Source organism: Pleurodeles waltl, chromosome 3_1 (assembly GCF_031143425.1).
Source record: "Pleurodeles waltl isolate 20211129_DDA chromosome 3_1, aPleWal1.hap1.20221129, whole genome shotgun sequence".
In the NCBI taxonomy this organism is placed as follows: Eukaryota; Metazoa; Chordata; class Amphibia; order Caudata; family Salamandridae; genus Pleurodeles; species Pleurodeles waltl.
In genome coordinates, this window is record NC_090440.1 from 519927982 (window position 1) to 519955768 (window position 27787).

General features: G+C 41.4%; 1 protein-coding gene across 4 annotated transcripts in view; it reads right to left on the minus strand.

Moving 5' to 3' along the window:
• Positions 1 to 288: 288 nt before the first annotated feature.
• Positions 289 to 27787, minus strand: part of LINS1 (lines homolog 1) — a 103189-nt gene continuing 75690 nt past the window's right edge. For all 4 annotated transcript variants that reach the window (XM_069222785.1, XM_069222786.1, XM_069222787.1 and 1 more), the window contains 3 exons: positions 23076 to 23684; positions 14888 to 15053; positions 289 to 3651 (listed from right to left, as the gene is read on the minus strand). In XM_069222785.1, the coding sequence (XP_069078886.1) occupies positions 2799 to 3651; positions 14888 to 15053; positions 23076 to 23684 (1628 nt within the window). In that variant the 3' untranslated portion in view covers positions 289 to 2798. The remainder of the gene's footprint in view (positions 3652 to 14887; positions 15054 to 23075; positions 23685 to 27787) is intronic.

Here is a 27787-nt window from a genome sequence, read left to right on the forward strand (position 1 = left end):
ATGTGCTACTAAACAAAGTTGTTGAGGCAATGGCCATTTTAACATGGTTTGCTGTTAATTAAAGTTACTGGAGATTCTCAGTTTAACAACAGGGAATTATTCAAGCTTGTGATATATGAAAGATCTAGTGCTCAGCTAAACATGAACTGGTCATACTTATTTTACTATCATTATTATTATTATTATTGTTATGCCTTTCAAAACACAGTGGCATCATGCTTTTCCCTAATCAGCTAAAATAATGTCCATTTCAGTAGATGATGGTTATAATGTGCAAGAAGTGAATACTTTGTGAGTAAAACAGGTCACATTTTATTGCAAAATGTCATTTTTCATAGCTCAAATAAGGAATACAGTAGATTAGGAGTTCTCTGAGGCAGGGGAGGTTAATAATATGGTGGAACATGAGCTGGATTAGCACCACACTGTTCAATATACTACTACAGTTCCTGTGGTTCCCATACCTTGAATTTCACAGTTAACTAAATACTTGGCTTTTATTAAAACTATGACCAAAGGGAAACAGTGGCATGTACCAACGTATTTGTTCAGAAAATGCTGTCTGTTCAGGCACCCTCAGTAAAGCTGTGTAACCTAACTGTGAACATCCAAGATCAGCACAAAAATCCAATTTCTTTCCAGGCATGTACCAGGCACTCTTAGGATGCAACACACTTAGAATTATGAAAGGAACAGCAACAAGGTATATGTGTTAAGCAATGTGGTCAGAATAGCTATAGCCAAGCAACTACTCCCTGCCTTCTTCTGTAAAAGAAAACGCAGCATGCATTCTCACGTTTAGCGAATAAAAAACACGAAAGACAAGCACATTCAATTTCGCTTATAGTGAATGAATCATTCCAAATAAACATACAACTGCAAAGGTGCAGTTCATGTAGCAAGATGTGGGTCTGGCATCAGAAGCCATCTTGAGGTTTCCAACATTATGTTTCCATCCCCTACATCTTTACAGAACTTTCAGCCCATTTATGGACAAAACAACAACTGAAAAGTGCTGTGGATGGTCTTCTTTTAGCAGATAAATCCTTTTTTTTTTTTTTAACAACAATAAATACAGCAGTATTCACAATCCCTAAATTTGTAGATGTGTCATAAAGGTGAAAAGGTCCTAATCTTGTTACATTATTTGTTAGCCTGATTCCTTTTTCTTGGGTTCTTTGCTATTTGTAACTATAGCAGATCTGTCAAAGTACTGTGTGACAAGGATGAAGCAAATGGCAATAGGAGGCACCGTATGACTGCTGCAGAAAGACAGAATTCCATTATGGCACTTTTTCATGTCGATTATATGGAGATGTTGCCTGGAGGACAGGCACAGAGATCACATGTGCCATGCAGAATCCAGAGAAAAAGGCACAGATGAGAAACACTGCCAAAAAAGGAGAAATTGCAAGCACTGGAATTTGTATACCATACATTGTACCTAAAGGTAAATGTTAGATACTACAGCCACTGTCTGGCCACATCTCTGCACTTTTACAAGACCTGTACCTCTAGGATTAATTTGCAATCTCTATAGCCTTCTTTCATGTAAACATTAAAGTGATCCATTAATAAACAGTAGCAAATACAATGCAGTTTCATGTGCATCACTAATGTTGAGCTCTTCCACCATTACTGCTCCTATGTAGATCAAGGTATTAGTAATTAAAAACTATTAACAGATTACGGAAAGCAGTTTGAAGAGCTGTTACATCCGGTGTCGTTTCCAGAAGGGTCGGTGTGCATCATATAAAGCACCATCAAGGACAGTATTCATGTTGGCTTTCTCATAAAGAGAAGCCAAGGCTGAATGCACCTAAACAACTAAGTACCCTCTTGCCACAAGGTAAGGCATGCATGCAGATGGTGCAAATAATGTGACTAAGGACCAGATGTACAAAGCCAGTTTGCATTTCTTAATAGTCCAAATCGCTTTTCTGGGCCATTAAGAAATGCAAGATTGTGTTTTTTTGTTATGTACAAAGCCTTTTGAGGAATAGGAAATCGCAAATAGGGATTTCCTATCTGTGATTCCTATTCTGATGAATCATGCATTTCCTAAATGCGATATGGGCATTTAGGAGCTGCAATTACCATCGACTTAAAGTCGATAGTAACCAGGTGCAATTTAAAAAAAAGCCCCCCTAAGTTTTTTTAGTTTTTTTTATTTGCAATAGAGCACACACATGCCCCTTAGGCATATGAATGCTCTACAGATGTACCCCTAGTTTTGGGAGGTACCAAGGGGGACCTTTTGCCCATTGCCATCCTTGGTTTTGCATTTCCTAAATAAGGATTTCCTAATAAGAAATCGCTATGCAGGCAATGCAAAACCAGACCATTAGCTCAAATGCAATGGCATTTCTTAATAGGGATTTCCTAATAGCGATTCCTACAAAGTCCTACTTTGTAGGAATCGCTATTAGGAAATCGGTATCTTAGTACAATGCATTTTTCATTTCTCAAATAGTGATTTCTATGAAGTTACTATTTAAGAAATGGAAAATTGCATTTTCGTACAGCTGGCCCAAAGTGTGTATTCCTGCTGGCCTTGTGGCAAAGAAGGACTTTGGTTATCTAAGCTCTCAAACTAGCACCAATTTATATTGCACAACAATTTCTACTTCTAAACACTTCAGAGTTATTGCAAGACATCTTGTACTGCAGACATTGTGAGGGCACTTATACTAGATTAAGTAGAAAAAGTACAAGCATTTCCTGACTGTTTCCCCCGCAGCCTTATATGTTATTGTATGTTGGCAAGTATAGGCGAAGGTGTCGACTGCTAAAGTGCTTTATAAAGGATTTTTGCTCCCCTGTAGTGTTTCAATATGCATCAAGAGTTTCAGGAGGGCAGAAGGATTGTACGGGAAGAGGTTTCTTCTCTTTAATCGAGATATTGCTTCCTGTAGCTCTGCTAGGCACTGTGTAAATTTGAGCATGGTGCTCTCCAAAGTGGTATCAGCCACATCCTCATGTGCCGATGTTCTGCTAGAACCCTTTGGATTCACAGATGTTGATCTGAGGTCTAATCTATCCAGTTCTGCACCTAAGTCATTGCAAATGCCTGCTGAACTTTGATGCCTTATGCAGTTCTGCTGGGGGTCCGAAGCAGTGTCTTGTTCTGAATCATCTGAGCTGTCATAATCAACAAGGCCTCGAGGGGTTCCCAGACCACAAAAGTGATCAGTCCTTGTGGAAGAACTTGATTTGCATGGTAATGTCTGCTGAGCAACAACAGACGTCCTTGGCATTTGAAAGGAACAATCAGTTGAAAAAAAGTGGGCTTTCTCTGTGCTGTTGATGCCATCAGACACCCCCATATCCACCTGGCTCCTAACACAGTCCTGCTGAAAGGAGGTAACCACCTCACAAACAGTAGCACAATCTTTAGATGTGAAAGTATCAATAAAATTGCAAACTTGGCAGAACTCTGTCCAGTCTTCTCTAAGGAACTTCAAATACCTGACAATGTACTCAAGAAAGCAGGTTTCGGTAGATATGAGGAAGTCCAGGAGAACTGTGGCATCAAACCCAACATTTTTCAACAGGTATAAGAAGATGCAGTGAGGGTTGCAGCCAGCATCATGAGTCCAATTGGGAAATACCTTACCGTTGTCTGGTGTATTAATGGATCGAGGCCATATTCTGCAACAAAAATAAAAAAACAAAATGTGCTTTCCAACGTACAAATGCATTTTTAAGAAGAAGAAGGCATTAGTTAATTAGCTAACAACTATATAGAAATGTATATAAAGTAAAATGTGTGATGAAGAAATTTGGAAAATTGTGTTGCCATACATCCTGAACTGATGCATGTTCACAACTGTAATAACATATTTTGGTCAGAAGTCTGAAATAGTATGTCCCATTTTCTAAAGTAAAACTATGATCTCCAAACTGAGAAGTATTTTGGGGACTCAAGAGTCCAGAAAACGCATGAACATGTACAATGTGTATTTCCTGTTCCTTACCAACTGTATCTGCAATCCACTGTTCTTCTTCCGTCACAGACTCATTCTTTTCAATGGATCCACAGCAGTTTACCCTTGAAGACCCCCCCCACTGACCTCCCACCCGCCAATGAAGACGCCATTGCACCCTCCCCGACCCCCCCACCACACACACTCTTGACTCCAATCAATCATCCCTGGGTTAACCACTCCTTACCCAACAATCATCTCCCCATAATTCCAACAATCATCTCCCCATAATTACAACAATCACAACATGTCAACGAAGGTAAGTTCTAGTGGTACCAAAATTACTTTCATTTCTCACCACCATGACCATAACAAATGCCACAATACACACTAGAAAGATGAGCTTCTGCCTTTTTCTATGCTTCCATGCTTCTCCTTCCAACACTGTGGATATCTCAACTTTCCGTCCATACCCTATCTAACCATAACAGATCCACCTACACTACAGACTTGCTGATCGAGACACAACTCCTGCATCCTAATGTCTTGCTTTACTCACTTTGAAAAACATATGTCACCAACATGAAAGTGTACCCACTTACCAAGCCCAAACATTCCCTTTTTATACATGTAAGGCACCCCTAAGATAGGCCCTAGGTAGTCCCATGGGCAGGGTGAAGCCATCTTAAAGGTAGGGCATGGGCTGGTATGCTTTTACATGTCCTAACATTGAAATACTGTCAAATTCAGTTTTCACTGTTGCAATGCCTATCTCTCTTGTAGGTTAACATGGGGGCTGCCTTTGAATAACTTTTAAGTGCAGTTTCCCTGTGGGGGCAGATGGTCTTGTTTGATTTAGATAAATATTGGCTTTTTTTCTGAAATGGTGTGGTGCCCATTTTGTAGTATTTTCACTGTATTACTGTGCATGTTGGTGCAAATACTTTACAAATTGCCCTGGGGTAAAACTGACTGCTTGTGCCAAGCTACCAAGTGGGTGAGCAGAGGTTATCTAAGTGTGTATCTGCTTTACCCTGACCAGAGTGGGGGGTCCCTGCTTGGACAGAGTGCAAACTGACCAGAGACCCCATTTCTAACACTGGTGATTTCCATTCACTCATTATTTCAAAACATGGATGCAAGGGTCATCCTAGATAAAACCTCTTCAACTCAGTGCCAGATCCTAGATTACTGCACACAATTACCATACATTCTGACTCATTCAAACATTTGGCCTGTCACAGAGCTGTCCTCAGAGGATCCATCCTCTTTTTTTGTTCGGATTCTTACCAGAGTTTCCAACAACAGATAATGATGACGGGGATGATTTACCCCAGAATTACGATGCCAACATATATCTAGAACTGCAGGAGGCCACTGGGCTCGATACCTTCCCTGACTCATGGTTGATTTTGCTCCTTGAAACCATAATGCAGAAGAGGCTTCATTTGCTGTACTCAGACGTGCAGCTGAGATTCCAATGAAGACATGACAAATGTACTTTCGAAGGTTTTTCATCTTGGGCCAGCATTGCATGACCCCGTACTTCTGTTTAATAAAGCCCTGCCTGATACCCTTGTAGGCATCAGGACTAAGCCTTGCTCTTGCCCACCAGTAAACTGGCAGGAAGCAAGACGCCACAGACTAGTACCTGGCAACCCAGATTTTCTTAAGCAGAATCTTATCCCAGAGAATTTGGTGGTCCAGGTTTCCACAAGTGAAGTAAATTCTAAAGCATAAGCCCTATGACGACTAATGGCGGGTAGTCACAAAGGAATGAGGCGTTCGGGAAGCAAATGTTCTCTTCCGACAGCTTGATAAGGGGTTCGGTTAGTTCAGTCTGCCTTCCAGGCCATTATATGCACTTTCTTTGGGACATGGCCAAGCATGATCTTCCTGGTGGGTCTTGAGGAGTTTCGGGCCTCTTGAGCTCAAACCATTGAGGATGGCCAGGATGCAGCCAAATATCCAATCAGGGCTGGCCTGGATGCTATTGTTTATTTGGGGAAAGAAGTAGGAGCTAGTGTGGTGCTCTGCAGCCATGTTTGGATACAACACGATTTTTGGGATGTGCATGCATCCCTTACGTATATGACTTAATATGGCCCCGCCTATCTGTCAAAAAAGATATATTTTGCCCTCTAAAGCTTTAATGAAGACAGAGCCACGCGTGTTCCTTAGACCATTCTACCTCTGCTCAGCAACGTTCTCTTTAGTTTTGACCTTTAAAAGGCTACTCCAGAGGGTTGGCATACAGATGACAAGCCCTACCAGCACTGAAACCTCGACTCCAGTCCATGCATGGCCAGGTATCAAGCAGACATTGCGTTGTCACCAAGGACATCGTTCTTTTCAGTCCACCTCCACCGCAGTATCCACCCAAAGCCGCTTTAGTTTTTATTATTATACGCCCAACACAAACCCTGGGAGGCAGGATCTGACTTTTTCCTCCCAGGGTGGCATCCAATCACATCTGATTAATGGGTCCCACAGATGGTCCAGCTAGGTTATGCTCTCTAGTTTAGTGTCTGTTCCAAATTTTTTATTAATTTTCAGCAAACAAATAAGAGAGACAAGAACAAGCAATAATAAAAGAGGAAAAAGTGCACTATATAATAATTACCAGACCTAAATAAGGGTAAGCCACATATACATTGAAAGCAATGAAAAACCTACTGACAGATCTATAAATGCAGACAGTTCCTCCAACAGCGTTGATGTGCCAAAAAGTAAAAAAAATTAATAATAAAAAAAATTAAAAAAACAATTAAAAAAAGAAAAAAATTGACAACCAGTTAATGTCCATGAAAGATAATGATCAAGTATACAAACTGTAATAGAAAGCCCAATACAGTCATATGGATACTAGTAATTTAGAAATGCAAAAGGTGGTGCATAAAAATCAAAGAATCATAGGTTCCGAATATATGCATCATAACAGATATGGGCTAAGTAAATAGGAATAAGAAGACAAAAAAAAAATGAGGAAAGAAGGGGAAAAATCTGAGAGAGTAAAATAAGAGATAGGCAAAGAGAGAAAGAAAGATAAAGAAAGAAGAAAAATAAGGGATAAGAAAATAGAGGGGGGAATAGGAAAAAAAGCACGATGGGGTATGATACTGATTACTTCCTACAATAAGAAAAATTTATAAAAGGGAAAAATAAACAATAATTTGACGGAGTGATGAGAAAAGCTCCATTTTACAATGGCCGTAAACACATGCAGTGAATGCCAAGGTGAATGTGATGGGACGGATGAGTTTGTGATAGAGGAGAGACTTTTATGAGAACGCCTAAGATAGGTGACCCAATCCCACCATGTATGGCAAGAAACATTATTCAGAGCTTTCCAATCCAACAAGATATCTGTAACTACTATCATCAAAAGACGGTTTAAAAGGGCCATTTCAGTATCAGATAACCCTAAAGATGGCCTCAACACATATGGACCCAACATAAGAAGGGGAAAAGAAAGGGGAAACAATACCTTGCAAATTGAGGTAATGCGATCCAAGACCTCTGTCCAATAGGAATATAGGTGTTTACATGTAAGAAACATATGGTACAGGCTACCTGGAGAGTCCCTACAAGACCAGCTGAGATCAGAGTTGAGGAAATGTAACGTAAACATTCTAGCCGGAGTCCAGTAAAGAAAATGTGCAATGTAGAAGCGTACCTGAGAAAGAGATGGAATAAGTTTATTATTAAGCAGATTAGAGGTGTTGTCAGACCAGCAATCATCGGGAATCAGGGAGAGGGCTAGTGGGAGGTACTGAATCATTAAAAAACAATAACCACCGTTTAAGAGGTGAGGAGGGCGTAATCAAGGCACTCCTCAGAGTTTTATACCTTTTTGAGGCCGCATGCGCCCTCTGATCAACTGCTGGGTAAGGAGTAGAAACATTTAGGGGGACAGTGTGCAAAGTTTTGACATTTCTGTTTTGATCTTCAAAAAATTGTAAAAGTCCATATTAGAAAATTAGTACTTGGCTTGTAGCAGAGAAAATGGAAGGATCAAACATCTTCCAGAAAATCAGATACTACATTAACGCCCTTCTCTGGCCAGAATTGGCTGGAATTGTAGTAAACATTTTCTAATTTTTCCATACTGAAATTCATCTACAAGTCTTATGGTTCGAATCATATCATGAAAAATCTGAGCTGAATAAGGGAAATCTAAAGAGGTAATAGTAAAAGCTGAAAGTAGAGAATATGGAAACATACGCTAACGTTCACTTAAGAGCCAGGGAACCACCTCATTACTTGAAGTATTAAGCCAAGACACGCCTGGGCTACAAGGAAGGCTGTGTGACAATCAAGCCAGTTTGGCAGGTTACATCCTCCCATTAATCGCGGGAGTCAGAGTTTCTTAAGAAACATTCTATGTGTTTTATTAGACCACAAAAAATTAGAAGCTTGTTTGTCTAAAGTTGGGGAAAAAAGCAGAGGATAATCTAACAGGGAGCATCATAGTCCAAAAATTCACAAGTGGGGTGATCATCATCTTTAAATCGCCAATTTCCCCCCACCACAACATATATTTGTGACCATGAAGTGGTTGATCTTTACTTTTCTCAAGTATTTTCTGTTCATTGATATTTATAGAATCTGCCAGATCTTTAGAGAACCATATACCAATATATTTAATTATTGTTTTCATTGTTGGTTGCCAATGAAGTCAGGATTGTCCAATACAAGAAGAAGAAGATCGACAATGAACATTGAGAAGCATAACTTTGGTCTTAACGCTGTTCAACGAGTAGCTGAAGATATCCGTAAAAGATTAAATCAATTAGAAAACTGTTTGAATAGTAGTATCAAGGGCAGAAAAGATAAGAATATCAACTGCATAAGCAGCCATTTTAAATGTATGTGGACCAATGGTAATACCGCTAATTTCTGGAGATTTGTTAATCAGCACTAGTAGAGGGTCTATGGCTAGTAGGAATAACAATGAAGATAAAGGGCAGCCCTGTCGAGTACCTTGATGCAAAGGAAATGAGGAAGATAGAACCCCATTAATCCTAATCCTGGCAGTAGGGTTGACATATAAAGACATGTCCATTGAAGTGAAAAAGTTACCCCGATTATAATGATCCACAGCAGCCTTGAGAAAAGGCCAAAACTTTGTCAAAAGCCTTTCAGTATCCAAGGCAACTGTAACGGTGGATGGTGAGTAAGCCAAAACTGCTTTCTCAATAATGTCACAAAAAAGACAAGTGTTATTACATGGCAACCTACCTTTAACAAATCCATACTGCGGTTGATGAATTAATTTAGGAATCAAAGATTCAAGACATTTCACCAGCATTTTCACCTAAATCTTCGATTCCATACTTAGGAGAGAAATAGGCCTATAATTCTCAACATCAAGATGGTTCTTACTCTCTTTAAGGATAACAACTATAGTAGCCTCTGAAGATGTACAGGTGAGAGTGCCGGACTTAGCAAAATGAAGCAATAAGGTTCCCAAAGGAGGTAGTATTGTGTCAGTTACTGACTTATAAAACTCAGTCGGTGAGGCCATCTGGCCTAGGGGCTCTGGCCGTGGGGATACATCTAGTCGCCTGGAGAATTTCTTTCGTCTCAATTGGTTTATTAAGTGAACTCCTCTCGTCATACAAAAGAGATTCCATTGGTATAAAATTAAGAAAGGCTGCACAAGCATTTACTGTGACTCTGATCTTTGGTGTGTACAGTGTTTCACAGAATTTTAGAACCTTGTTAGTCAGTAAGCGCAGTTAAAATGGAATTATTATGCTTAAATTTAAAATAGGCTGCAAAAGATTTACCTGCTTTATTTAAATAAAAGAGTTCCGCTTTTTTGAGCTTGGACCGCTAAATGCGCCCTCTTATGAATGACAGAATTATATTCGGATTGAAGTTGTTTGATGTCTACTAATAAAGAGTCCATAGTATGTCTCAAAAAGATGGTCTTATCCTTAAGTAGGTTATCAAGAGACGGACAAACCTAGGAGGCTGTAGGAGTAACCACGCAGCGGACTGCGTTCCATCCGTTGTGTGGTTACTCTACCGCCTACTAGGGTTTTAGCGCACCAGTTTCTTTTCAAACTGCCACAGCTTCCTTCCACATCAGAGAGGCCTTAGAGGAGTACTTATGCATCCACCTACAAGAGATACAGGTTCTACTGAAAAAGGGATGGTACAGGTCTCTGAAGTAAGGACGAGGTGTTGCTCCTGCAATTTCCTTGTTTCGAAGAGGGATGGAGGTTTCCATCCTATTTTAGATCTTTACCCTTTCAATGCCTTTCTACAGAAGGACAAATTCCAAAGGCCCAAGTTCTGTCTGCCGTGAGCCTGGATGACTGGATGGTCACCTTCGACCTGTAGGACTCATACTTTCATGTGCCTGTCACCGCAGTCCCACAGACTGGCACCTGGGGAATATTCTACAGCTAAGGAATCTGTGGTTAGAAGTATCGGAACGGATTTTATATTTAGCCACTATCTGTCCACTGATAAGTAAACGTATTGTAACCTGTCTAGGCATTTTAAGTAGTTTTATGTACGCATGGTGGTCATATCATTTAAACACCTCTTAAAATATGGCACTATTATATCTCCTTTGACTAAGCCGGGGAGTCAGCCAAAATGCATCTGGCATCTTTTTTTAGCCATATCTACCACTATGCACACTATCATCCAACAAAAGGATTTATTTTGCTAAGTCCGTGATGGAGAGATTATCGTCTTAGAAGTACATTTACTAGATGTAGGGTGACCCTTCGATTTTGGTGTTCACTGCTTATGTGCTTTCACATTTTTTCAAAAATTAATTTCCTCACCCTTGTGCCTACTGAATGACCACTGCTCCCTTGCTCCCTTCATCTAGAACACCAGACATGCCTGCTTATCCCTTTCTGACACTACTCTGCCCCTATTTCCAGACAACACAAATCTATCCTTCAAGGGGATCTTGTCCACTAATCTGTTATGGGCCTTTCCTTTCACAGATTCATTCACTTCATTCACCTATGCCTATGATGCATGCTCTAAATGCATACTACCAGACCCCCAACTGTCCTATAACCACAATCAAAGAACCTCCTACCCACAAAGAAAATGAAAAACTGTGTGGACACCAAATAGAGATTCTCTACTTTTGATCCACTCTCAATCTTACCAAAACTAATGCCAGGCACTCATTTCCTCTGTTGCCTCAAAGGCATGCATGTAGAACACAATCTTCTTTGTTCTTGATTACTTTATTACCTGCTAGGCAACAAATATGGAAAAACTCGGGACATTCCTGTACTTTGTTCACTGGTTTCCTCCTATACAGTAACATGCATCCTGCTAGATTCACGGCTTCCTACCTTTGTTGACATTTCCTACTACCTCATCTGCTAACAGTTCTCATCAGACTTGGATATCACCAACACTGCAAGCTTATGGCTATCTTACCCACTCTCATCTTAGTTGGGAACCTAGACTCTAAGCAGATTCAGGCCAACTTCACTATTAATTGTGAGCTGCTCTCTCAGTGACATAATTCTTTATTGGTATCTACTACTTATTTGCTGAGTACATTTAAATTACCTTTGAACCAATCTTCCTACTTAGCAGATTCTGGCCAACTTCCCTACTACTCATGAGCGTCTCTCTCAGTGATATAATTCTTCATTGAGTGCCTGCTGCTACTTCTTTCCCGAGTACATCTAATGATATTTGACCCGATCTTCCCATAGGTAACGTTATAAGTATTGACACCCTGAACAATAAGAACTCCATAATAATTGCAATATTCTCAAAATAACACAACAGCTACTTACACATATAAATGTTTATTTTAGGTAATATAATCTGTATTTTACCTACAGTGCTACCCTGGTGTGCCAGGGCTTAAACCATCATCTACCCAGGTGCACCCAGGAACAGTACGACTACCAGCGTGCAGAATAGCAACTTTTATTATTTAGCAGAGTGTGCATTTCTCTGCTGGACTACTTATTTACAAATCAGGAAGACTACTGGTTCCTGGTTTCAATGGTAGCTAGGCTCATGAATACTTTGCTTATCTTCTGTTAGTGGCACTGCTTTCACAACCGCTGCTGTGTCCGGCAACTGCTAATTGACGTCTAAAAGTATCTCCTCATAGGTGCTAGCAGAAGATGAGACTCCCTCTCCCCAAAGTTATTTTCCTCAGCAGAAACAGGGAATGTTGTAGTGACTTTATTATTGCATTTATAATCAAATTAAAACTGTTTTTTAAATTGTTTTAATTTCAAGAGGAAAGTTCTTTTGTTCTGTTTTTTTATTTTTTTTAGAAACAAAAAATATATCCCAAGCTGCGAGGTAACTTCAGACCTTGTATGAATGTATATCCTGGCATTTCTATAGCACACACTTTGGTGGGGTGTAATGGGGACATGAGCACTGATGAGAAACCCAAAAAACAACAGAGCTGTTTACAGCAGACCGTTCTAGAGGGGTTCTTGAAAAGTTGCATCTTTGGTTTCAAACTCATAAGGTCCTCAAGATCTAAGAGATTAAATCAGGTAGACAGCAGTAGCAGCTAAATTAGACTGCAAATAGCAGGACTAAGTAAAGCAGTGTTCCGACTTTGGAAATGATTCAGAGATGGTATTTTTTTTAATCAAACAACAAAGTAGAACGGTTTTCTTTAAAGATTGAGATGGCTGCGCTGTGGAGGTGCAATCGTGGGAGCACAAAGAGTGAAAACATTGAACATTGAACTGTGTGCATTAAGAATTTTGGTTGCAAAGTAATATTTTTTCTTCCTAAGGAGGAGGCTTTTTTATTTGCCTGCAGCGAGTCTTTAACCTCTGTGATAGTAACTTCATGACATTTTAATCTTCATTTGTGTTCTATTTGTCTTTTTTTTTTTTAAACATAAATTTAGCTGAACTAAGATGCCTGTTAAACAAGGGGTCATGAGGGGACAGCGGTTGGACTGGGAGACAGTAGAGGATAGAATGTGATCCAGTGCTGATGTAATTCATAGATTAGAATTTTCCACATCAATCTCGATAACAATGCCAGGGAGTCAAGTCTCAGCTAGGGATCTAGCAAACACTTCATGAGAAGGTTTGCCCAGAATCATTGTGTTATGTTGTGATTTAGACTTTAAATTTGATATATAAAAAAAAAAAACAGTCCCTCAAAAATTCAGGGACCAGTAGACCACAAATGACTTAACTGCAAGGATGAGGTTAAGAATATGATCAGAAGTTTGTGTGGGGACTAAGTTGTGGTGGAGAAGATATAAATCCTGGTAAGAACTGATCACAGTCCTTGTGATACCAGTGTCCTAGGCTCCAGCCCAAATACTAAAATCACCAAGAAACATCAATTAATTATGCCTACCTATTAGCGGTGAAAAGAAGTGCCCATGATTAGAGCAGTGAAAAGAACAGCGATACCAAAGTAAGCCCAAAACAACTGAGGTGTTGAGAGTGCAATGGAAAAATCTAAAAGCTCGGCATATGGCAAAGGTTCTAGCGGAAGCGTGGGAAGAGGGGAATCTTTGATAATATCTTTAAATAAAATGGTAATTCCTCGTTGAGACTTTTAGGGCAAGGGAGATGAAAAGTTTTGCAACCTAAAGGACAAGTTGATTAAAAGTCAGGTTGAACATCTTCAAGGTCCAAGACTCTGTAATAAATATTAAATCTAGGTTGTAGACAAGTAGGAGTTCATTAATCTCAAACGAGTGCTCCACCAGACAATATGAATTAATTTCTGCACAATTAAGAGCCACTCTTGGTATGAGACAATTTATGGAACCTTAAATGCTTGGGGAGTAGTTTGGAAGTAGACGAAAGGTGCTTGCAAATGGACTCAGTAGGCTTCCAGTTAAGGGCACTGTTTAAGATTAGAAAAGTGACCGGATCAGTGGAAGCATTAGCGGGGTTCAAAGAGTAAAATCTGTACAGTAGCTTATGTGGGAACAGCTTACTTACCTGTGAGCTGCTATGAAGATGAGGAGCAAAAAATAAGCAATGTGGCTGGGGCAGGATGCACATGGACACAAACAGGGTCGGCTTTGGCATGCAAATAGCATGCCGCTGCATGACTGAGCACAAACCAGCTTTAAATAACTGCCCATCATCGGTGTGTCTGGGGAGTGGTTGCAGAGTAGTACAACAAGAGCTAAGAACTAATAGGGGCAGACAGAGTCCAGCCTCTCCTGGTATCAGTGCCTAGTTCTCCAAGCACCACACTGACCCGAAACCATGTATTGATTAAAATAAGGAGTACACATAAAATGTAAGAAATATTAAAATTATAAAGAGCAGAAGCCAGAGTGCTCACTGCATGGTGAGCCAGGCGCTTCACAAATACAAGGAAAATAAAAGTGGTTCAAGTGCTGACAGAGTGCTCTCAATTGTGCACTCAAGCTGCCAACCAGCCTGTGTACCCAGGGGTTTTAGCTAGCTGCCTGTCATATGGCTGGGGAAGGTTACTGCCAGGTAGTAGAACAAGCCTTGATCTAAGAAGCAGAAAAGGCAAATGAAAATGAACGGAACCAAGCCGATCCCTGTGTCGGCATCATGCACCCAAAGTGCCGCACCTATTGGAAAACAAGTGGTAATTAAAATTAAGAATGCAAATATAATATAATGTGTAAAATAATACAATTATACAATTAATCAGAGCAAGTGTGCTTGTTCACAGGCGAGACAGGCATTTTTCTAGTTCAAGACCAATAAAAATGGTTCAAATGCTTACAGTCAATTCTCAATTTAGTCAGTTCTCCTTCAGTATTCAAGTTCCACTTTTTGCTACTGTTTAGACATTGTACAGCATTCCACATCATTTGTCAACTGGCCACTAGAACTGTATTTGAAATGGCCCAAATCCATGGTGAAAAGCTTATTCTGCCAATACTCTTATGTTGATTGAAATATAGCACCATTCACCTCAGTTCCCTCTTTTACATCTGTCTCCTAATTTAATTGAACACTGTATATACCCACCTATCACTCTTCACATACAGATTGAGCAACGATTTCGCCGCCTCCAGCATGTCATCGTCTTGTTCTATGAAGACTAAGGAGACCCACTCGCATGAATGTACATGTTGAGAATGGAGATGGCTCTTCAAGAACTCTAGCAACTGTGACATGAAACTTTCAAATTCACCTACAGACGAAAACATATACAATACATTTGTTATAGTGGGATGGTGAGGAAAAGCAATGTTGTAAACTTCATTTTTTTTAGTTAGGCAAATGTTAAATTTGATGACCTACTGTGAAACTTTCACACTTATCCAAAAGAAATATTTTCAATGCATATTCAGGTTTCAAAACAGTGTGGGGCCTCTTGGACTTGAGTGAGTGGAAGTTGGAGAACATCCGCAAGACACAGCTATGTGAATACACCACAGATACAAACCATGACGGGCTGCAAATGTATCCATCTGCAGTTTTCTTGAAGATATGACCCTGAACAGGTAGCACAGGTACTGTGGCACGACCAAGGTTAATGGCTAGGGCCCTTTATGGTGAAAGGATACTGGTGTCTCTTCTTGACTCTACAACTGAGCACTAATGGTACCATCGCGCAAGTTGATTGATTAAATGTCACTATACAGGGAGTGCAGAATTATTAGGCAAATTAGTATTTTGACCACATCATCCTCTTTATGCATGTTGTCTTACTCCAAGCTGTATAGGCTCGAAAGCCTACTACCAATTAAGCATATTAGGTGATGTGCATCTCTGTAATGAGAAGGGGTGTGGTCTAATGACATCAACACCCTATATCAGGTGTGCATAATTATTAGGCAACTTCCTTTCCTTTGGCAAAATGGGTCAAAAGAAGGACTTGACAGGCTCAGAAAAGTCAAAAATAGTGAGATATCTTGCAGAGGGATGCAGCACTCTTAAAATTGCAAAGCTTCTGAAGCGTGATCATCGAACAATCAAGCGTTTCATTCAAAATAGTCAACAGGGTCGCAAGAAGCGTGTGGAAAAACCAAGGCGCAAAATAACTGCCCTTGAACTGAGAAAAGTCAAGCGTGCAGCTGCCACGATGCCACTTGCCACCAGTTTGGCCATATTTCAGAGCTGCAACATCACTGGAGTGCCCAAAAACACAAGGTGTGCAATACTCAGAGACATGGCCAAGGTAAGAAAGGCTGAAAGACGACCACCACTGAACAAGACACACAAGCTGAAACGTCAAGACTGGGCCAAGAAATATCTCAAGACTGATTTTTCTAAGGTTTTATGGACTGATGAAATGAGAGTGAGTCTTGATGGGCCAGATGGATGGGCCCGTGGCTGGATTGGTAAAGGGCAGAGAGCTCCAGTCCGACTCAGACGCCAGCAAGGTGGAGGTGGAGTACTGGTTTGGGCTGGTATCATCAAAGATGAGGTTGTGGGGCCTTTTCGGGTTGAGGATGGGGTCAAGCTCAACTCCCAGTCCTACTGCCAGTTCCTGGAAGACACCTTCTTCAAGCAGTGGTACAGGAAGAAGTCTGCATCCTTCAAGAAAAACATGATTTTCATGCAGGACAATGCTCCATCACACGCGTCCAAGTACTCCACAGCGTGGCTGGCAAGAAAGGGTATAAAAGAAGGAAATCTAATGACATGGCCTCCTTGTTCACCTGATCTGAACCCCATTGAGAACCTGTGGTCCATCATCAAATGTGAGATTTACAATGAGGGAAAACAGTACACCTCTCTGAACAGTGTCTGGGAGGCTGTGGTTGCTGCTGCACGCAATGTTGATGGTGAACAGATCAAAACACTGACAGAATCCATGGATGGCAGGCTTTTGAGTGTCCTTGCAAAGAAAGGTGGCTATATTGGTCACTGATTTGTTTTTGTTTTGTTTTTGAATGTCAGAAATGTATATTTGTGAATGTTGAGATGTTATATTGGTTTCACTGGTAATTATAAATAATTGAAATGGGTATATTTTTTTTTTTGTTAAGTTGCCTAATAATTATGCACAGTAATAGTCACCTGCACACACAGATATCCCCCTAACATAGCTAAAACTAAAAACAAACTAAAAACTACTTCCAAAAATATTCAGCTTTGATATTAATTAGTTTTTTGGGTTCATTGAGAACATGGTTGTTGTTCAATAATAAAATTAATCCTCAAAAATACAACTTGCCTAATAATTCTGCACTCCCTGTACTGTAAAGCATGAAATGATCAAGAACAGCAAAAAGCTAAAATACCCTAAGCAACACCAGCAAAAACATTGATTATTTAACTGGGAGTACCCCCCTGTAATAGGGTCCAAGTCCTGAATATTACCAACTCACAGAAATCTTGCCTCACCTGCTGGCAGCACTGTAAAATATCTTTACAATCACATACATCTGTTGTAGCTTTGGTGGGAAGCAAAAAGAGAATGGTGTGGTGTAGGCAGCAGTTTTGGCCCTTGGGTGCAGAGATTACGAAGGGCTGCCTATTCTAAATGAGCAAATGCCCTTGAGCTAACTTACCTTCAAGGAGACATATCTACAGGATGTACGTGGTGAAGTTGCTACAAACACATAGAGGAAAGTGGGATTCTTGCATATTTTAAGATTAGAAGAGAAAACATAATCTAGGGGGAATTGGATGTTATTTTATATTGAGCATATGCAAAGTTGCATTTGTCAAAGTGGGCATAAAAAAGAAACAGAAAGGGAACATACCACCTAAATGTTAAAGAACTGAACTGAAATGACTAATAATGAAGGTGGAAAGTGTAAGGAGTGCAATCCTGTGTTTCTAAAAAGGCCATGCATAATTCGAGCATAGAGCTCACAAACAAGATGGCCAATAAGGAAGCTTATCCTTATGGTGCAAACCCACAATCAAACCACATTTTGCCAACATGGCCTTGCAACCATTCTGTTTTAAATAAGGGAATAAATGGAGAGGTATGTTTCTAGAAAGCTGGCAATCTTGCTCATGGCCAGCCACAGGAAATCACTGAGGCAGAATCCGTCAGAATACCGTCAAGTCTCAGACATCGCACAACAAAGGTCCTTAAATTAGTAGGAGTGTTACTGGACAAGGTCACACGAGAGACACAAGGTATACGTTCAACTGCTTTGGGTGGAAGAAACAGCTTTTAGAAGCTGTAGAAATTTGTATCCATTAAGAAACAACTATGGAGAATGATGTCGTCCACCACATGGTGTCCCAAAGCATAATTGCCACTGATGAGTGTTGGTTTAATCTCTTAACTTAATCTCTAATTTAGGAGGTATAGGAAATAAATTGCATTAGCATCCATTAATGAAAAGATGATAGCACTGCATTACAGCAATGCCTGCTGTCAAATTAACTGAGCAGTGTCAACTATTCTAGGACATGTGCTATCAAAGCATCTGTAGACAGGAAGATTAGGGTGTTACTGTCAAGAAAGTGGTCGGGAACCTACTCTTTAATATTTATTGAGAGAAAATGGCTTAAAATATACTTATCCTCTCTGAGATAGTGGAATATAAGCTCCTAACAGTTGGATGAATTCTTGAGAAAAGGACAAATCTGGAGGAGGGTGGCACTCAGAGAACGTCATCAGTGGAGCAAAGCATTCAAGAACATTGACACCAGTTAACTCCTTCGCTAAAGGCCTTTTCCCCCTCATGTGCCAAGCCTTTTTTTCTGGCTATTTGGGGCAGATCACGCTTAGGCCCTCATAACTTTTTGTCCACATAAGCTACCTACGCCAAATTTGCGTCCTTTTTTTTCCAACATCATAGTGATTTTAGAGTTACCCAGAGTTTGTGGGCTCCCCTGAAGGAGACCAAGAAATTAGCCAAAATACAGCGAAAATTTCATTTAAAAAACAAAAATGGGAAAAAAGGTCTGCAGAAGAAGGCTTGTGGTTTTTTCCCTGAAAATGGCATCAACAAAGGGTTTGCAGTGCTAAAATCACAATCTTCCCAGATTTCAGGAACAGGCAGACTTGAATCAGAAAACCCCATTTTCCAACACAATTTTGGCATTTTACTGGGACATACCCCATTTTTACTATTTTTGGTGCTTTCAGCCTCCTTCCACTCAGTGACCGCAATGGGTGTGAAACCAGTGCTGGATCCCAGAAAGCTAAACATTTCTGAAAAGTAGACGAAATTCTGAATTCAGCAAGGGCTCAATTGTGTAGATCCTACAAGTGTTTCCTACAGAAAATAACAGCTGAAATAAACAAATATTGAAATTGAAGTGAAAAAACAGCCATTTTTCTCCATGTTTTACTCTTAACTTTTTCCTTCTATGTCATATTTTTTAAAGCAATAAACCGTTACGCCTGCTGGACTCTTCCAGTTGCAGGGATATATAGGGCTTGTAGGTTTATCAAGAACCCTGGGTACCCAGAGCCAATAAATGAGCTGCACCTTGCAATGGGTTTTCATTCTATACCGGGTATACAGCAACCCATTTGATGAAATATAAAAAGTGGAAAATAGGTATCAAGAAAACCTTTGCATTTCCAAAATGGGCAAACGATAAGGTGATGAGAAGCAGTGGTTTTTTGCACATTTCTGAATTCCGGGGTGCCCATACTAGCATGTGAATTACAGGGCATTTCTCAAATAAATGTCTTTTTTACACACTGTCTTACATTTGGAAGGAAAAAATGTAGAGAAAGACAAGGGGCAATAACACTTGTTGCTATTCTGTGTCCCTCCAAGTCTCCTGATAAAAATGGTACCTCACTTGCGTGGGTAGGCCTAATGCTCGCGACAAGAAACACAACATGGACACATCGCATTTTTACATTGAAATCTGACATGTTTTTGGAAAGTGCCTAGCTGTGGATTTTGGCCTCTAGCTCAGCCGGCACCTAGGGCAACCTACCAAACCTGTGCATTTTTGTAAAACTAGACACCTAGGGGAATCCAAGATGGGGTGACTTGTGGGGCGCTGGCCAGGTTCTGTTACCCAGAATCCTTTGCAACCCTCAAAATTTGGCTAAAAAAACACTTTCTCCTCTCATTTCGGTGACAGAAAGTTCTCAAATCTGAGAGGAACCACAAATTTCCTTCCACTCAGCATTCCCCCAAGTCTCTCAATACAAATTGTACCTCACTTGTGTGGGTAGGCCTAGTGCCCGCAACAGGAAATGTCCCAAAACACAACGTGGACACATCACATTTTCCCAAAGAAAACAGAGCTATTTTATTCAGAGTGCCTACCTGTGGATTTTGGCCTCTAGCTCAGCCAGCACCTAGGGAAACCTAACAAACCTGCACATTTTTTAAAACTAGACACCTAGGGGAATCCAAGATGGGGTGACTTGTGGGGCTCTGACCAGGTTCTGTTATCCAGAATCCTTTGCAACCCTCGCCAAAAAAAGAACACTTTTTCCTCTCATTTCAGTGACAGAAAGTTCTGGAATCTGAGAGGAGCCACAAATTTCCTTCCATCCAGCATTTCCCCCAAGTCTACCGATACAAATGGCACCTCACTTGTGGGGTTAGGCCTAGTGTTCGTGAAAGGAAATGCCCCAAAGCACTATCTAGACACATCAAAATTATCAAATACAAAACTACCTGTTTTTTTGGGGGGGGGGAGGGGTGGGGGTTCACCTGCGCTTTTGGTCCTGGGCTCAGCAGCCATCTAGGGAAATCTACCAAACCCAGACATTTCTGAAAACTAGACACCAGAAGGAGTCCAGGGAGGTGTGACTTGAGTGGATCCTCCACTGTTTTCTTACCTAGAATCCTAAGCAAACCTCAAACTTGGCTACAAAATAAAAAAAATCCCACATTTCTGTGTGGGATCACCGCACTGGGACAAATTTCCTACCACCCAATGTTCCCCTCAATCTCCCAGTGAAAATTATACCTCACTTGTGACAGGGAACAGCCAAAAACGTGTCAAAATTGAGGGGGAACCAAAGTGTGTCCAAAAGGGCAGTTTAAAAAAAAAAAATTTAGGCTGACAAGTGCTGCAGAATTTTTATCTGTATAGATGAGCCAATGTTGGGTGGTAGGAATTTTGTGGATTCCTGCAGATTCTGGAAGGTTCCATCACAAAAATGTGGGAAAAATGTGTGATTTCCAGCAAAGTTGGATGTTTGCAGGGCAATGTGGGTAAGGAAATGGTGCAGGGTGCATGTGAAGCACACCACTCTGGAATCAACCAGACATTTAGTTTTCATATGTGTCTGGGTCTTGTGGATTTTTCTACATGGCAGTGTCCCGAAAGTCAAAAAAGTCCAGCCCTCACCATTCCAAGTGGGACGATTTTGAGAGTTACCAAGCTCTCATGGCCCAAATGTAAAACGAAAACACAAAATAATCAAATGTCCTCTTGCTTGCCATGGGATAAGATGTTTTAGTGTGTGTTGGGGGGGGGGGGGGGGGGGGGGGGGTAGGAGGGGAGCTGAAAGAAGGTTACCCCCTTCAGTTGAGGTGGGGACATAACCAGGCCCATACTGGCTGGTAGCCACCACCCCACTATTTTATTGTTTTTTTTTATTCTATGCCATCTAGTAGACTTTCTGCCCCCACCCTCTTATTTAAAAAAAAAAAAATCTTCCCTGGTCTCTGCTGGGCTTTCTGCCCCCCTTGAGGGCAGGTTGGCCTTCCAAAAATAGGGAGGCAGATATGACCAACAGTAATGTGCCCCCATGGGAGCGAGCCTTGCCCAAGGGGCAGCCTCCCTTAAACAAAACACACACATATACACACACCAATCCCTGGTGTCTAGTGGTTTCTACCCCCCTTGGGGGCAAGATGGCCTAACTAAAATAGGCTGATCTGCCTCCAATGGGGGCAGAAATGGCCTAATTACAATTTGCCCACAGGGGAGCGACCCTTGCCTAAGGGGTTTCTCCCTATACATAAAAACAAAGTAAATTTTAAAAAAACATCTATCTATCTATCCCTGGTGCCTAGAGTTTCTGTCCCCCCCACTTCCCCCCCGGAGGCAGATTGGCCGAATTATATTAGGCCGACCTGCCACTGGTGGGGGGGGGGGGGGGCAGAAATGGCCTGAAAATATTATCCCCCCCCCAGGGAATAACCCTTGCCCAAGGGGCCGCTCCCTTTATGCGTAAGGATAATAAAACAAAAATGGCCTACAAATTAATTGACCCCCCCCCCCCCCCGGGAACAGCCCTTACCCCGCATGTTTAATTCACCCGGAAAAAAAAACTTCCCTGGTGTCTAGTGGGCATTTCTGCTGTCCGATCGCATCGCGATCAGGCAGCAGAAATGCTTGCAGAGACATGAAAGGAAAGGAAAGGACTTTCCTTTCCTTTCATGTCTCCTCCTCCTGAGCGGAAGAGAAATGCTTTTGCATTTCTTTCCAGTGCGATGGGAGGTGACCTCTTAGGAGGTCAGCACGCTCTTGCGCGCTGACGTCATCAGACGTCACTGAGGGGGATTGGGGTGAGGCCCCTTCCAGCCCTGACCTGGGGGGGTTGAGCGAGGCCCTCAGGGGGAGCGCTAGCACTTCTCCCAAGGGTAGGTAATCAGACATAATAGTTACATCCTTGGCACATGAGAGGCGCAGTCATGGACGTAACCATTATGTCCGTGGCCCTCAAGGGTTTAAAGGATGGCCCATCCCTCCTGAAAACCTGTAAAGACATACTGATAATTGTGCTCAAACTTCCAACAGGACTCCTCTCTGGTCACCAAGCAAATGGGTTAACAGTCAGAAATAATCTCTCCATCCTGTCACCAATGGCACATACCAAAGAGAGACATTATCATGGATATTCAGGTAAGTGTTCTGCATCTTGGAAAGTCTGGCTTAGCTTCAGAAGCATCAGTCCCATACCTATTATGCTTCCTGAAACTGAAATGCATTTAGTGGAAGTAATTTCAAAGCACCAATAAAAGAGAGTAAAAAAAACACCTGAATTCTCCAGAAAAGAAAGACAAATCAAGCAATACATTAACATGTACTAATACAATACATTAGCACCAATAAAAGAGAGTAAAAAAACACCTTAATTCTCCAGAAAAGAAAGACAAATCAAGCAATACATTAACATGTTTCACCCTCCATACTCTACAGTTCTGAGAACCAAAAATGAAAATAAACATAGGATGGTGGCAGCCAAATAGTACACAATGAAAATGATTCACAATCAATCTAACAAACAGCTGTATTTCCACACGAGCTGTCACCCTACTCCGGGAGGCTGCGTATGATGCTGTAAAAGCAAACCAGAACAATATTTTACCTTGCATTAGCCTTTTGTCAGAACTTTCCATCTTGACCTTTGTTTCCAGTGCTTTTATAAATATCAAACTCAATGCTCCTAGCTGCACCAGGTCTGGGCCAGTCTGCCTTGCGTCTTCAGGACATATGTCAGTTCCTCCAAAGTAGCTGGCTTTATCACTCACAGGTATATGCTGCAATTGCCCAACGTTAACAACTTGCAAGATGTCATCACACAGTAACAGCCGGTCAGCTTTAAGGTATTGATCCTGGACAAATGGAGAAGCAGCAACCGGCACATGGGCAAAGTCATCACCTGCTGTCCAGAGCATGACCTTCTTAAGCAAAAGAACAAGCTTCTTCACAATATAGTAATGAACAGAGGAGGAGAGCAGGATCAGCGCATGGGAAGTATACAGAAAAAAGACCCGCTGGCAGGCAAAATGGGATTTCAGTGCAAGCCTGGAGGCCACAAGAATTTCAAGTAAATCCAGAAAAACAGAGAGGTGGGCTTCCCTTTCTGGGTTTAGTGATGCACTCTGATCTTTGCTACTAGAGTAAGGTGACAGTATGGATCTGTAAAATCCTTCAAACACGGCATCCAAGGATGGAAGGAGTTTCTTCAATGATTCTGGAAAAGTAACACTTTATCAATAGGGGCAGATAAGAGAAGAATACATGCAGTTATACACAGCAAGTGGTAGTTACTTTGAAGAGATAATGGTTATATTACATTTTACAGGAACACATTCAGTAGTCTTTTAAATCAGGTTGGAAAAGATTTAAAAAATATTCTTTGAGAAAGCGTGACTTACTCCTTAATTTCGATTAGGAACTCATACCTACTCATGGAAAACAGTTTGAAAAGGGGACTATGTGCACGTTAACAAAAATCAAAAGTATACAGTGCACCTATTTTTGTTTTGCTAAATAACTAAGAGCAACGTGAGAAGTGGACAAGGTTGTGTGCTGTCTCTCTGGCTAAACCTGCAACCAGGGACTTCCAGAATTCTTTCTTCTGCAGGCACACCTCCTTTAGGTATTTAACATTCTTCTTTCAAACACTACAAATAGTTTTTTAATTTAGTTACCTTACTAGAAGACCAATCAGACATACCTTCCAAGAGCAGGAGTTCTTATTAACTCCCTGCCCAGGAAAAAGGTAGTATATGCTCAAGGGCTTGCAGACACTTCTGTTTTTCTAATAACCTGCCTTGGAATTTTAGGGGGCTACTTTCCTCCAGTTCCAGACTACTCCTGGCAGAGCCATGCACTAGCACACTGCGATTATGATTATTCCTCCTAAATAAGGCCCAGCACTCTGGCAGTGTATTTGATACAATTTGAGAGACAGGGCATGCTGCAAGTGATATGAGCTGAATCCAAGAAGTGCCACAATCTATTACATCTCTAGTAGGTATTTTAGATCCATGTTACCTCACTTTTTAAATAGAAGGGTTTCCCCTAGTTTAAGATACATCTGCCATACGTTTCAAGAATGAGAATTTATTCTAACTGCCCTGGTTAAACTATGTTCTCTTTTTCAGGGATTTAGCACTCCCACATTTTCTACAATCCACGTAAGATTGTAATGCAATGCTTTCCTCCAGTTCCCAGTCACTGTTACCTGCCATTAACTTGATCACTGCAGCGGTATATGTCAGACTTCAATTAAAGATGTTACTTAATCTAACAATAAAACAGCAGTAAAAACATTCCACAACCTTTACCTTAAAGTATAATTTAGGCCTATTTTGAGTTACTGAGTGAAGGAAAACGGAGGACTGTTGCCCGAAGTTTATGTGATTTGGTGTCTGAAAATTACTTACTACTTTATCAAATGAAAAGAGTCGGCACTAACTCACAAAACAAACACAAAAAGAAAAAAACATTATGTTCTAAAATGTATTAATTCTCTGAATGCTGGCGCATTTACATTTTCCCTTATCCCCACCCAGCGTTGCAGTAGGCACCTGTGATATGCTTGCTGATCTGTCGTCACACACTGATAGAAAGCCACAATTCAATTGCACTAGGTGAACTAAACCTTCACTTTTATGACTAATTGCACCCTTTCTCTCGTCATTGGTCTTATATAACGTGCACTTGACCAGACCCTTGGAAAAGGGCATGCACTTGATACAATTTTAACATTAATGATTCCTTAAAGGTAGAGGACACCCTAGAAGTCCCATGGACAGGCCATTTTGGGGTTCCATCATAAAGCTCTACAATGATACTGCAACGAGGTACTAGTAATTACTCTATAATTTTAGCTGAAATGGTGAGATCAAGTACCTTGTGTGTAAATTCTAACCCTAGCGTGCTCCATTGTGACTCACCTGGAGTAAGAGCTAAATTCACTGTGTCAATAAATTTACTTCACAACAGAAATTGTTCTCAAAATCAGTCCAGTTGGCAAGGAAACACAAGCACACAATTACAAGCAGTTGACAGGGAGGAATATTTGCTATGCTGTCAGGCCCTCGGTCTATTAAAATGACAAATGCACCAGAAGAACATGTTACCTTTTCTCAGCAACTCCCTTGTGTAGGTGGGGTTCTATGTCTCTGCGTTGGGTCTGGTCCGCCCGCCCTGCCCCAGAAGTGACACCGGAGCCAGTTTATAGCCACCAACTCAGTGCACCGACATCAATTTCTTTCTGATATCTATCGCAGAGCCTTAGTAATCAAATTGTGCCTGTGAGCAGAACTCTAAATTGGGATCTTATTAACATGGGTAGTAAGAGTCCATAACACAGAACAGGGAGAAGGATGAATGATGAGTAATCTCCGGTTAGATACAGTACCCACTAAAAATAGCATAACCTGTTTTTCTGATGCTTCTAAATGCAGATTATTCACTTTGTGATTAAATACCAAAGCAGTACCTCCCCAGGTGGTGGGTCTGTGGAATGGCTCAGAGCAGGAAATCCTGCAGGACAGAATGGGCAAAGTGCCCTTCTTGTTGAATACGGCTATTCAATGCCTTGTCAAAGTGTGCTTCATGTAGCAGGCTGGCAGATATCCAGCACTGGTACACTGTGCGTCAAGGCAGAGGTGGAATGAGCCCATACGCCTTCTGGAGGCTGGTTCTTGGCCAATCCGTAAGAGATTTAAATGCATAGGGCATTCCATCTAGAGATAGTCAATTTCTGCACAGTGTTTCCTTTTTCACCCCACCATGGAGAGGTAATGGAGTGGTCTTTGGTCTGATCAAACTCAAAAGTCACAGCTTTCTTTGGGCCTAGGCAATGAAGCCTCTCTTACTCATTGGATGGATGATAGGGGGCTAAGACATCCGGAAGGATAATCAATTGAATGATGTGGAAGGGTGCGATAACCTTGGCGAGGAACAGTGTTTTGATCCTGAACATGGTGGTATATGGCTGTATGACAGAGAATGCTTGCAGCTTACTCACATGACAGCTGATGTTATCATTATGAGGAACACTGTCTTCAACATAAGAAAATAGAGTAGGCAGCTTTGCATTGGCTTGAATGGAGTGCTGAAAAGTTGGAACCAGTATGAGGTTCCACTGCAGCATCACAAACAGTTTTTTGTGTGATCATATGGGCCAGCTCTTTTAGAAAAAGCATCACAACAGGTGACTTGAACAAAGATGGCTGCTCCGACAGATGTTAGAAAGTTGATAAGGTCGACAAATGACTTAACTGTTGCCACAGCAAGGCCTTGCTGGGATACAGATAAAACAAAAAGTACCACATCAGATAACTGGGCTTTTAAAGGTTGGATGTATCGGGAGGAACACTAAAAAACTAATTACTTCCAGCATCCCACATTGATGGTTTTAGGCGAGGGGCAACTGACTGCTAAAAAAAACATTGGGTGGAGGAGGTAAAGAGGGGAAAGAGGGGAATCAAAGACACGTGTTGTTTAATCTACAACCATGGGGGTGTAAGTTGTGTAGGGTCGGAATGCGGGCACTTGCCATGCTGCTGCGACAGAAGGTCCTCCCGAAGAGGTAGCTGAATCAGATGATAGATGCTCATTGCCAGAAATCCTGAGTACCACAATCTCCTGGCCAAACCCAGAGCCACTTGGATGACTGGGGCCAACTGTTCCAGATCTTCTCCAGGACTTTGGGCAGTAGAGGCAACTGCGTGAAGGTGTATAGGACTGCCATGCTCCAATTTGGACGAAAGGTGCCTCTGAGTGAGAAATTTCTTAGTAACTCCAATGCAGAAAACCTTGGACACTACATTCTCGGCAGTGGCAAAAAGAATGAGTCAGGGTCCTCCCCATTGTTGTAATATGCCCTGTGCCACTTCTGAGTGTAGCCGCCATTCAAGACGCGCTAGGCAACACCTGCACAGTTTGTTACGCCTAAAATTTGCAACTGGTGTACGACCAGAGAGATAACCTGACGACCCAGAGGATACCTGAGTTCAAAGCCTCCAAGCAGAGGACCCCACTCCCCTTCTTGTTGAAATACCACCTGGTGATGGTGTTATCTGTGAGTACCTATACCCGTTCCCTCAAGATGGATGGAGTAAGGCTTTTAATGGCAGGGAAATCGCCTACAACCTCAAAAGGTTGAAAAGGGTTTCCGCTAGACACCATAGACCTCAGATCTCAAATATTCCCAGATAAACCTCCGCAGTCCATCAATGATTCATCTGTCATGACCTTTTGCTCTGGGTAGGGTAGGAAGAGAGTCCTGCTACCAGTCCACCTGCAGCCAGCAGCCACCAATGCAGATCGTTTGTAGTC